Source organism: Pyxicephalus adspersus, chromosome 7 (genome assembly GCF_032062135.1).
Source record: "Pyxicephalus adspersus chromosome 7, UCB_Pads_2.0, whole genome shotgun sequence".
NCBI classification, from domain to species: Eukaryota; Metazoa; Chordata; class Amphibia; order Anura; family Pyxicephalidae; genus Pyxicephalus; species Pyxicephalus adspersus.
In genome coordinates this window covers 65,344,573-65,358,336 of record NC_092864.1, presented here as the reverse complement: position 1 = coordinate 65,358,336, position 13,764 = coordinate 65,344,573, and the positions used below count along the sequence as shown (strand labels likewise).

General features: G+C 37.1%; 1 protein-coding gene across 2 annotated transcripts in view; it reads right to left on the bottom strand.

Annotated features, from left to right (window-relative positions):
* COL3A1 (collagen type III alpha 1 chain) overlaps window positions 1-10,569 on the bottom strand; it is a 57,011-nt gene extending 46,442 nt beyond the window's left edge. For both annotated transcript variants that reach the window (XM_072418796.1, XM_072418797.1), the window contains exon 1: window positions 10,348-10,569. In XM_072418796.1, coding sequence (XP_072274897.1) covers window positions 10,348-10,432 — 85 coding nt within the window. In that variant the 5' untranslated portion in view covers window positions 10,433-10,569. The remainder of the gene's footprint in view (window positions 1-10,347) is intronic.
* Window positions 10,570-13,764: the final 3,195 nt, after the last annotated feature.

Genomic DNA, 13,764 nt, shown 5'->3' with positions numbered 1-13,764 from the left:
TCTGCCTGGATTCTCAATTTACAGGGCATGTAAAAAAACCTGAATAATAAAAAAAAAGATTGCATGTGTTACAAATTTAAAACATTGCCCATTATTATTACCAATTGAAGGTTTATATTTGAGTACACAAGTTTGGATTTACATCCTACCACAAAATAAAAAAATCAATTCTTATAGGGTAACTATGTATTGTGGATTAGTGCTGATTCACCTACAATTTCACTCCAGGTATTGCAGAGTGCAATAGACCTCGGGTCTATACTCCCTTCCCTAACCATGGATGACATACTTGTTTATTAAAGCAAGAACTGTACTGTCTATAGGGTTGTACCTAATAGGAAAACCGTCACTGTAAATTTGTGTGTAGATTCTTACCCCATAAACCTTTGTCCTAAATCACTTGGGAAGCACATTTTGAGCCCTTCCATCTGTCATGTGTATATATCCAACAACACTCTCATTTTTATAAAATATCACAAATGGGCACTTTTTAAGAAATAGTATAATGATTTGGTCACAGAAATTGCTCAATTGTCTTTTCTGTGCAGGAAATTATCTAGAGATGGACAAATGTAAGCAAAGTATTAAGTAGACATCGGAAAACATACAGACACATTGCATAAATAGCAGGAGTCATTCTCAATGTATCCACTAGGCGGTGCAGTGTTCATTTTTATTTATAGTAAAGTACGCTTGTATTGATTGTATTAAAATGAGCACAGCGTCATCTAGTGGACAATTAGAACACCAACCTCTATTTAACAAATGCATGTATATAAATTTGCCCATGTCTACTTAATACCATTCAACTATATTAAAGTACATCAACCATCTCACTTGGCACAGAATGACAAGACAAGCTTATCCAGTAATCTGTACCTTCAGCAGAAATAATCAGACTGTGTTTGCATGGTATACATTTTACCTAGGCACAGTTAGAATTTACTGATATAATGCCAGGAGGGCTCTGACATATCTTTGATTTAATTTCAGCTTACTTAGTTTTTTGGCCTTGTGGGCAAGGATTCAAATCTCTACACAGATTTTTTGTTGGTTTCTTAAGCTTTACTGGGGGGATCCTCACTTTCCAAGGCAACATTGTTAGGAAGTCATGGACAGCAAAGAAAACTTTCCAAGAGAGCTGGAATGGAATTAAAGTACACCTTTTGCCTATTGCAGTTAGAAGGATTGCTATGCAGCTGTGAGCCCTGCTTACAATCTATAAATGACTTCCTAGTGAATGAGTATGTAAGATATAGCATTCTTTTGGAACCTATTACTATTTGGGCCCGTTTAGATCTGTGTGTTGTGCTAATGGCACCCCAAAGCATTAAGGTAAGAAGAACTGTAGCATGCTAAAAAGCGAAAAAAAAAAAGAAAAATGAGTTCTTAAATCCCAGTATGTATTGTAGTCCTTTTGTATGCCAAGTAGAGCTCATAACACATAGTGTAGAGTTACATTGTTATATGGTGTTCCAGGCTATCCTCCATGTAACCTTATTGGAGTTATAGAACTTTTCCTACTTTTTGGCTTTGCCCAAGACTCACATGTATGAGTTTGAAATGTTGGTTTTAAAATAAATTGCAGGTTTTAAGTAAAATGAAATATTCTGAGGTTATTATCTGGAACATTGTTTTTTTTTTTTTTAAGAAAGTTGATTTATATCAGGGGTACACTGCCAATAGACACATGGGGCAGAGTTATAGAAAACATGTTGAGTTACGATCAAACCTCTGCTTTTTATTGATGTTTGATATGGTTGGCACATATTCAGTAATAAAAAGCAAAAAACAGATCAAAGTTACACTGAACACAATGGGCTGATTTAAAAGCAAAGCTAACTGGGTTTCCATCTTGCCATCTTGCATAGCTATTTATTGGCACTGTTCAATGTATAATTTATAACTGTCTGCCTGAGGTATAAAGTAAAAGAAGCACATATGATTACCTATACAGTTTGGAGGTGTATTACATTACTAATATATGTAAATTGCTAACCGAACGTCCTTCTGAAGTGTAAAATGTTTCAAGAATTCATTTTCTTTGCAGTATGTTATGCGTGTCGAATTTTTAAGTTAGAAGTTTAGTATTTCAGTGAAGTCATAGCTTGAAATAAGGCAGTTGTCCTAAATGTGTTCCATATGGAAAGAAATGAACTTCAGAATAATGGGCAGCCTGGGAATTGCTTTAGATTCCTAACCAAGCACATAACGATTTCTTCTCAAATGTTTCACGGTTACCTTTTCCACCAATGGCATTAAACATGTTGTGTAGATGAAACTTATGTTCTGCCTTTATATCGGAGTAACAGAACTTTGGTATGAATAGTCAAGGCTGTGGTTCCTGCATTAGAGGTTGTGTTGATGGGGTGTGGGGGGTGCAGATGGAAAACTTCCAGGACCATCCATCAAACAGATAGTGGAGGCGTTTGAATTATATCTTAGCTTATCTTATAAAAGCAGAGTCTGTGTGAGTAATTATGTACAAGGTATAGTATTGTTGGATGTGTGCATGATTGCAGTTTTAATACACCTACATTCATAAAAAATAAATGCGTAAATAAAGGAAATAAAAAAGCAGGTATTTTTAACTCTTAAAAACTTTAACAAACCCTAATCTTTTTTTTTTTTTGCTGCTTCCTCACTTTTCTTGCTTAGCCAAAGTAATTTTTCAGGTTTAATACATTTTGTGTGTTTTTCATTTCAATTTATTGTGTTCATTCAAAAGGTTTTAGTTTGATAATAACCTTGCCATGGTTTGGACCAGAAACACTTTTTAGGTTCTCTTATAAAGGGGGAAAAACACCAGATACACTTTGTTGTAGAAAGAAGCGTGCCGGTTCCAAGATGGGGAATAATGGTATGTTTTGTTTCACCATACTAAATATTGCTGGTGGTAAAACCCTCAATTCCATTTACCCTAGGGCTACTTTCTCCTGGAGTAAGCCTAGGGCAAGAGAGTCATGTCTGTCATTGACCCTGGTCAAGGTATTATCAGGCTTGCAAGCTCAGCTAAGAGGGAATTGGGCATATTTTGGCATCTTCACTATAAATGAATCTGCGACACAACACTCTCTATATATTTCTTGTTCCTCTGACAATGGGCCTGACTTATCAAACATCTCCAAGACTAGAGAAGATAGACTATCATGGGAGAACCTGGGCAATCCAGCAAATGTGGAATAGATTTCTTAAATATTATTTGCAATTAGTTGGCAAATGTTTCAACACTGGGCCAGAACCATTCCAGGTTTGCTCGATCCCCCATGTCTCCTATTGTAGTCTATCTTCTTCAGTCTATGTTTAATAGATCAGACCCAATGTTTCTCTAATCTTTTGCCCCCAGTTTCATGGGTGCACCTGATAGGAGTCAGGGACACATAGAGCTGTATTTATAAAACAGGGAATCAGATATTCCTTCAAACATTCCCCTGGTGGGAATCTGCCTGGTCAATGTGTTTCAATGGTAGTACTTGATTGACACCAGAGCATTTTGAGGGAATTTCAGAATCCCTGTTTTAGAAATATAGCCCATAGTGCATTTGTGGCAATATATTTTGTGGCTTGTTTCAACTTCCTCACCACTGGCAACCAGTATGCCCAGCAAGAAGTCCTTTACTACTGCCTGTTCACCATTCATTCAAACAACACAAATGTTCATGGTAAATGAGTTGACATATGGGGCTGTCAGACAGCTGGCAGGCGTTTCGCCATTTGAGACGGCTGGAAACCATTGGAAACCTAATGTGACTCTATAGCTATAACATATACTCTATATATGTTGTTAATAGCAGTGGTCCCCAACCTTTTGCAGATCGTAGATCGCACCGTGTGCCACTCAATGAGGAAGGAACTTCCCCCCAGAGTGACGTCATGTTCCCAGAACCCACCCACCTCCCTGAGCCTGCAATGTCTCCTGGAAACGTGGTCCACAGCTCTGGCTGGTGCGCTCCCTAAGCGGGGTCTTTCTCCTGACCCACCTGTCAGACACTAGTGGGCCGCGAACTGGGGGTTGGGGACCACTGGTCTATAGGGAAAAACTGTCCTGCTAACAACTATAATCTTTATTTATTTTACAACCCACATCCCTACAATAGGCAATTAAAATGTTAATTTGGGTCAAAAGTTGGACACCCCCCATTATATAAAAAATGAAATAATTGGCTTCTAAAGCCAAGCCAAAATGATCCCAGCTCTACTTTGTGGTAAACTCACTAACCATTCTGAGTATATGTGTGATCAACACTCAACAAAGACTTCAACATGCCAACTTGCCCAGCCACCCTACTTATACATGTATTCTTTAAGATTCTTAAGGAGGGTTTAGTGACACTTTAAAGCTATTTTAATAGCAATAAATGAGATATTTAACAATAAAATGCCATAGTCTTTTTTAAAATTAAATCTTATTTCATGTGCTTGAACTTTGTCTAAATAGTCTTGTGGGAAAGGGAAAAGGATTCACTGGAGTTAAGACATAACTTTCTGCTTTAATTCTAACACAAACATTGTTCAAGGGCATAAATTATGGAAAATGGAAGTGGTTTCTTAGCTAATCTTTAAGGCATTCGCTTTCAATAAACATTGCCAAAATTTCAAGTCCAAAGTCAATGTTCCAAATTACAGCTAACAAATGTCTACGACCTGACTTATCTTCTGTTTTCCATTGTCAAGTTGACGAGAAACAGACAATGGGTCTAGTTTACTAAGATTGTAAGCTTGCTTGCCCGGCTCTAAATCCTCAGGGATGTAGCAGGGATGTCATACTCTCATTTACTAACACTGAACATTTTGCTTAAACATATTCAGCTTGCACACAAAAACTCCCAAAATTGAAGGGGTCACAACAAGTAACAAGTAACAAGTTATTAAAAAAAATAGGAACAATTTCATATTTATTTGCAATTACCAGTGAACAAGCTTCCTGTTAAGAATGTTTAAGGAATCCTGCTTTATACTGTTCAGAATCTGTAAATATTTATCATTGCACATATCTGAATGTTACCATCTCTAGTATGCCTGGTTACATATGTTTAGGTCAATGGAGAACAATATTAGAACAAAGAAATTCTAAGCCATATTGGCTGCTAATTCGTAAAAGATCTACAAAAAGCCGGTATAATGAAAGTAATTTCTTCATAGAAGCTGCATCTTCCAGAGGAGACTGTTTTTTGAGAAAAATTAATTTAAAAAAAAACATTATTAATATTATCATTTTCTTTGCCGGCTTTTGCATGAATCATGGTAGTCTTTAAAGATGGAAAAAAACCTATACTAATTAACAGAAGACAATCCAACACACAATTAACCAAAACTTGTTTTATAGTTATGGACAAAGGTGTAGTCGTAAAAAAAGAAGAGGGGGCACAGTACTGTAAATGTAAACATGCCCACCCCACTACACCCCTGCCTATGTGTCACTCAATGGGGAAGAAACTTCCACCAGAGTGACGTCATGATACCAGCTCTGAGCATGAGGGGAATGGGTGGCTTGTGTTCAGAGAGACAACCTGCACACCGCCCTGAGCCTCCAATTCCATACAGGAGACATGGTGTGCGGCTCTGGCTGGACCTGGGACCCAGCACTGCAAAGGCCACCGTGCTGCCCAAATACAAATAGTTTTCTATTACTGTATCTGGAGCCCTGGGATTTACACAGCAGTGACAACGTGATTTCATTGGGATTAGACAACAATAGGAGGAGATAAGGAATATGTGATTGTATAATTCAGGGGAACTTGGAACACCATTGCTTGTCACTTCAAACTGTTTTCCAACCTCACCAATGGGACCTAAAACAGACATTCACCTGATATAGCCTTTGGCCAGTTGCTCAAAGGTCTCTTTTACATGGACTAGAATGGATTAGGATCTCTCTCACTTCACTGAATGGAACACTTATAATATGTATGCTGCCATATAGGAATGTAGGTAGCCATTGTTGTTGGGAATTTATTTTACTTGCCTTTGAAACATTAGAAACAACAAATTTGGCCCCGTTGGGCAGCCATATGGACCCAGCCGTTGGAATTCACACTCATCTAAGTCTACAGCAGAGAGGAGATCTATTCAAGAGACGCATCTCTATAACTAAACTTTGTCAACTTTTGTAACTGCAGAGCGTTGGCACTATAGTTTTCCAGCTTGCTGCCGACTAATCAACCACAGGCTGGGAAGAAAATTATACCTTGTAGATTTTCCTTCTCATACATACATATGAGTGGAAAAAACACTACTAACTTTCCAGAACTTACTGGAAAACTGCAAAATCATGCTGTCATCCTTAAAAAAAATGTTTAACCACAAAAGACATTGTAATATGAATACTAGACTAAGCTCCCCATTCCAGTTAGCCAAAACATTGGCCTGAATCTGACCATATTTCGTTACTTCATTTTACATCATTTTTACCAGGATTAACCCAATTTTTATTCAAAATGTTCAGTTTTCATATTAGACTTAATTAGAAAATATGTGAATCTACTTTTAATTATGATTCATACATCTAGTTAGATCCAATGATCCTGCATTATTAAAGCTCTCCAAGGCTGGAGAGGATACATTTTCATCAGTGAAGCTGGGTGAACCAGCAAACCTGGAATGCATTTCTTAAAAGTAATTTACTGTTTGTTAGCAAATTTTTTAAATCTTCGACCTGATCCATTCCATTATTTTTGGGTAGGGTTTTTTAGGATGTCGCTTTAAAGGACGTGTTCACAAAAAAACTAAGATGTCAGATTTTTGTAGATGCTAAGGAAATAAAACCGCACTAAAATATTGTCAAGCTATACTTGCAGGTTATAGGTTTTATAGGTTCATAGGCTGCAGCTTATCTGTCATCACCTGGGACAAGTTCATTCCTAACATAAGTCTATGAAGTGTGAAAGAGCCGAAAGCTGTAAAGAACTAGACTGGTGTTTTGATAGCGCTCCTGTAACTTGGAATCCCCTCTTAAAACAACTTTCAAAAGCTAAAGACCATGTGTTTCATTGCAAGATACCAGAACTAAGGCTTTGCTTTGCTTTCTGTAATCAGTTCTGCACATACATTTTAATTTATTTTTTGTACTATATTTTTAAGTGCCCCCAAATCCCCTGCATTAAGATATAAGATCTGATTTAAAAAGCTCCCCAAGACTGGAGAGGATATACTTTCATCAGTGAAGCTGGGTGATCCTTTCATAAAAGTCAAAGTTGCTATTTGTTAGCAAATGTTTTTCAATCCTGGTCCAGATCCATTCCAGGTTTGCTGGATCGCCCAGCTTTACTGATGAAAATGTATCCTCTCCAGATTTGGAGACTTTAATAAATCAGATGCAGAATCTCTGGCCATTCCTTAGGCTGGAAAGTGGAATGTGCACAGCCCACCAATTTACACATTGCAATGCTTCAACTTACTAAAGTCCTTGTTTGCAGATCCTAAATTTGGAACTCCCAAGTGAGAAGATGGAGTATAATATAAATGATTCCCTTGTAAATTTGACCTACATTTGTCTGTTCATTTGCTGTAATATATAGCATTTACTATTGTGACCGCTGTGCAGTTTTCATGATTGGCCACTAGGTGACAGAGTGAGTCATTGAGCCTGATTTATTCTAAAGCTTTCCAAGACTGGAGAGGATACACTTTCATTGGTGAACCTGGGTGATCCAGCAAACATGGAATTAATTTTCTAAAGTCATTTGCTATTTGTTAGCAATTATTTTCAGTCTTGGACCAGGTTTGCTGGATCACACAGGTTCACTGATAAAAGTGTATCTTGCCCAGCCTCGGAGAGCTTTCATTAATCCGGCCCATTGTTTTAATATACACCAAATAAGAGATGTAGAAGAATAGCAAATCGACAGAGAAATCATTTAATAATATACTCCAATATGTGTGCTTTAAACTGCTTTTTCTAGTTTAATCAGTTTTTGCTTTATGATAGGTTTCTTTTTTATAAGTATATTAATATAACTAAACTGTATATGTTTGCTTCTTTAACTAATATTTGCATTTGATAATATGATTTCTAGGATAACAGTCTTTACAACAATGCACACATGATTACATACCATAAAAATTAATAAATATCAATCTTTTTTAGATAGTCATTCATTACAATAATGTTTTTGTCGAGCTTCTTTATATATAAAAAAACTCTACAAAATAACAACCCCTAAATTGAAAGTAATGAAAATAGGTGTGGCAGTCCATTCAAACACAGACATTACACCGAGCAGCCACCAGATGGCGACAAAACATCAGTTTTAGGATCTTCCCCTGTACACATTTGTCACTCCCTCCTAAAGGTCAGCAAGTTCTGAAATGTGAAATCTGGAATATAAATGATTAAATGAACACTAGCCATGGGTTGTCTTGTAACAAACAGAACAATAACAATCAGTACAGGATATAGGTTTCTAATTTATTTCATATGTTACTCAGCTGTCCAAAGGAAAAATGTAATGTCATTTGCAAATGGTTTTATATACCCACATGCGGTACATTAGAACTCATGAGATCATATATTGTACATTGCCAGCTTTTGTAGACTACAGAGGGAATACTTTACACAGTCCCTTCCAGCTGTTACAACATAGGATGAATATCCATAGCCCAAAGCAAGCTATGACTACATGGAAATTGTTCCAGCCAGTCATGACACATTAATCCTGCGCTGAGATTTAACACAAAGAGTCAGTTGCTGAGATGATAACTTTCAGAAATATATTCATGTAGGTAGCGGTGCTTTACAAGAATAACATTTAAATATCCAAACACCATAAATTGGCCATTGCACTAGAGATTTGGGGTTCTAGGAGTTTTTTTTTTTGTTTTTTTTCTATTCATATAAAAGTGGCAGCAGGTTTGTTTTTTACGTACTTTAGATAGTTAACATATTACAATTTTTACAATAATTATCAATTGCAGAATTATTAATCAAACCAATAATATTGGATATGTACCCTACTAATGTACCCTACTATGGGAAAATATTCATTAGAGGACAGTGTCACCAGTTCTGTAAAATCAGTTCAAGACATTGGTGTGCATTTATAAATCAGTGAATCTGATATTCAGCACATATTATCTAGTAGAATTAATAACTTCCTTCAATGTACCAAAAAGAAACTCCAATACAGAATTTGGGCTGAATGATAAATCACTGATTTAAATATGTAACCTATTAAGTTTATGATTTGGGAATTCTACTTTGAAATAACCTTTTATATTTATAGTAAATGTCATAAAGCTCAATTTATACCATTATACATCAGGGTTAATTTACTAAAGGAGGCTGGACTGTTCACTTAGCAAGGTATATTATTACTCAGCAAGGGATAATTCATTCAGTTTACTGAAGTTCTGCTGACTTTAGAGCCATCCAATCATGTGCAAGAAAAAAATTATATTGTTTAAAATGTCCTTACGTATGATTGGGTATTGGCTTTATTCTCAATATAATAAAATTCCCTTGCATTGTGATAATGTACTTTTTTAGTAAATCTCTCCAGTTTAAAATGTATGTAACATTGATGCAAATTAGTTTTTCTGATGTTAGCAATTAGTATTAATATTGAACTTTTTTTTTAATCAAACTCCCACATATTACATAGCGCTGTACAGGGGCTGCAAATAACATAGAGATACAAACAATACCCCCGGAGGAGAGAACCCTGCCCAAAAGAGCTTACAATTAAACACAATGTCATAAATACTAAATTGGTTACAAATTAGGTGCCTGAACATTTGTGATTTAATTTAATGATTTCTACATACAACAAAACATCAAATAAATCAAGCTGCGACATGCATGCTGTGTAATAAATGAGTGTGCATCTAATAATAAAAAAGCAGTGTTTCTAGAAAATATTTGAATACTAATATTGGAAATATGTAAATGATTGGAAGGTATGTTAATTCATCAAGAAAAAAAGTTAGGTAAAATTCTATATAATGTTAATGAATAACATCATGCAACTTTAACTAATAAGGATTCTTAACCACATGGCAGCATTTGTTCTTTGTTACAGTTTTGCACTTTTCTTGATGCTATAGGAAAGATCAGATTACACTGCAGCCAGGGATGTAGAAGGATGCAGTATGAGACAAGAACATCTAAATCCTTTGCAACCTGTTGCTCATTTAAGTTTACTGTACCAGTTTGCAGAGATGTATATATTAAGTAGCATTAAACATTTATTCTAATCTGTTCTCATTACTGATCTTGGTAATACAGCATTTCAAAAAGTTAAAAAGAATACTTTGCATATAGTTGCAATAGTTGCATTCCTACTCCTGGATATCTGAGCAATTAGGAACAGTAAGGTGAGTGAAGAATAGAAAATTGTGACAATTACTCACCTTGCTGCTGCTGAGCCAAAATAAGGGAAGGGTAAGCCACTGCAAGGATGCAGAGCAGGGAGGATATTTGCACAAAGCTCATCATGTCTAAATGTTAGACATGAGACTCTAAGTGCAGAATGGGGAAAGAAATCTAAAAAATGATCTTCTTATATTAGCACCATCAATTGTTCCCCTAACCCCCTTCAACGATGGGCCCTTAAACAGAACTTAGCCACAGAGATTCCCTTGCAGGGTTCTTAAATAGGGAAATCTTTGGCATGTATTAAATCCCAGCCCCTTTCTGAAACTTGAGAAGTGTTTCCATCACTAAACCCATTCAATGCTGCAGCATCCCATATAGGGATTCCACTGTACATTTCTGCCAAGTGAAGTTGTAGAAGAGTTAACATGCAGAGACCTGTGGATGACCTTACAGAGCAGGAAGAAAGTTTAAAGAACACATCTGGAGAAATGCTCCTCATGTATGCTTGTGTGAATGAGCAGATTACAAATTTGCACTTCTCGCTAAATATAGGGACAGCAGATGTTCTTGTATGTGTTTGCCACACACTGAGCACCGCCATCATGCATTTCATCGTCTGCTGATTGAAAACATAGGTACATGGTATTGGGCTTAATTAAGTGCAAGGGGTACAGTGCACAATACCAAAACCAGTAATCCTAGTAACCAATCAGATCAGATTTTCTGGTTGCACTTTGTTTTTAACTTGTTTTAATACATACACAGAATATGTCAAATATTTATATAGTATAATGTTTAAACTTTCTCTATTGAATTACTTTTTTTTTTGTATTCTAGGATGCTCTGTGCAAGTTTGCCCAGCTCGGTCAGTTATAAGTAGCATGCTGTTTTCTGAGCAGTGCAGTATAGATGCAAAATGGAATCAATACAACTGATTCCGACATTTGCATAGAGTAGGCTTGGACTTTTGGCTACCCTCCCTGACATGTCACTGTGTATTTCACAGATCGGTTTGCAGCCAAGATCTTCTGCATGAACAGCTATTAGCAGAAAATATATTGTACTGGGGAGAAGGAGGTCAAATGTCTGCTTGTATGTATGATGTACAAGGTCCTGGAGATCAGTGCGGCTGCTTATTACATGATTGGACAATAAAATTGGGCAGGGGCGGGTTTACCCAAAGCTTTGACACTATTCCAAAGTGCTGAAGTTTTGTCTCTTACAACTACCTGATATTTGACTGTGATAGCATGGTTAGAGAGGTAACTATAGGTATGTGTTAATTACCTCGACTTACCTGCAGGTATTTCTCCCCAAACTAGCCTTAATTTCTAACTTTCATGATATTAGTCTAATATAGTCAGTGAAAATAATAAGGGCATTACTAGGAGCAAATCAACACTCTATTACAGTATTGTCAACCCGAGAAAAAGAAGAGATTTAGAATTATTAGGCGCACAAGAATGACCCCATCAGAGTGCTTATGTTTCTCCATTATCCAATCTAGTTTGGGTCCTGGACCGAGCTGTATTTCTTAGCTGCAATTTACTCTTCATGCATTTAAATAGTTTTAACACTTTACGTTATGAGAAAATTGTGTGACCAGTGCCACCAAAGGAGATTAAGCCACTAGCTGTCTGCGCTCTGCTCTGCAGTCTGCAGCATCCCCAGTTTCCCTTTAGCCGTGAATGTTTTCTCAGCATCCCCTGCTCTGTGACTGTTTGCAGCTGAAGGAAATTTTAGGGTATGTGACACAGCCAATGAACCCAGTAGTTTCTGGCTTTCATCTTGCCCTGCCATTGGCTACTGGTCCTTTAAAGCTTCTCAGCTCTCAGACACCAGTAGTTCAGCTAGTGGTAGCGTTTAGCTAGTGCAATCCGCTTGTGGTGTGATATTCTGTTGGATTATCTGTTGCTGACTATGCTTGTTTTCTTGACCTGAGATTGTTGCTGCCTGGACCAACGTTTTCTTGTGGCCCTGACTCCTAGCTTGTCCTAACCATTGGATACATTGTTTGGTGGAGTGATACCTGTGTATGACCCACGGCTCTGTTTTTGGACTTGCCTATGCTGGATCTCTCTGTACTGCATATTTGTGGAACACCTTGCAACTGACCCTGGATTGTCTGACTTCCCATTGGTCCCTGGCCCTGCTTTGTGGCCTCCTGGACCTCTGTCAGTCCTTTCCAGACCCAATGTAAATGTCCTTGAAATCATCAAAATTCCATGGACATGTTCTCCTCATCCCTTATCAATAATCTGCAGTGTTATCCTATTTATTGGGTAACATAGCACCCTAGCAATCAACAATATGACACCAATACCCATTCTTCCTTCACCATGTTAGATCGTTCAGACTAGTTGGGAATTAGGTAACAGGGTAGGAGGTAGATAATTGGGAGGTCTTTAATTACCCATTTTTCTGGGGAACGAAAGGCAGGGTAACCTATTCCCTAATCTCCATGCTGGTATCCTTCTAGTGAAGTTTCTTTTTATTTTTTCTAAAGCAGGATGGCAGTAAAAGTTGGTCTGGAACATTCTTCAGTAAAGCATCTGTACAAAGGATTTTAGCTGTAAATGTGGAGTGTAGGTGGAGGAAGCTGTGTTGATAACACTTTTACATGTGTTGAAATGTACAAGTCAGTCTCCGATGTAACATTTACAGAAGACAAGGGAATGGAGGGCACTTCCAATAAAACTAAAGGCCTTTAATCACCTTTGGTGACCCTTTCCTTACAGGGGATCTGCACAAAATCTATATAAGAAACAATAAGTAATAGAAAGCCAATAAATTGCTGCAATTATTTTTTTTTTCAGCCAACTTTGGATAGAACAGGTAAACCCCTGTAATGCTTTTGTTGCTGTCTTTGTCCCCACTGGAGAGATCCACTCCTTTATTTGTGCAAATGACCATTAGCACCAGGAATTAAAGTCAGGGGAAACGTTCAAAAGTTCAAAAGTTGTCAACAAAATAAGAGGTAAGTAGAAATCTTTCAATGTGTACATCCATTACATGACAACTGTCTAAGAAAGGAATCCCCTTCCCTTTGTATAATTTTTTCTGACTTTCACCTAAGGAAGGACAGCAAAGTACATTTTTGCAGTGGTACATACAAACCTGGCAGAGGCTTTAACTTTCCTCTCCACTCAAGAAAAGGTTTTAGCTAGGCATACACATTAACTAACAACTACAACCACTGATTAGTGAATTTGTATCCTGTGATGTGTTGTGGACTTGTGACTACAGGTATTGTGGTCTTTCAAAAAATACATTTTTTCTTTTATCCTTGAGTGGGGCTTTGGAAGTAAGGCTTTGAGGAAAGAAGGACTTGCTCCTGCACAGCTGGGATGTTGATTAAAAACACTTAAGCCTTGAGGAGTCTTCCATTTATTGCTCGTTACAACCACTGATTACCTAAAAGTAAAAGAAAAGTGCCCAACCTACTTATGTTA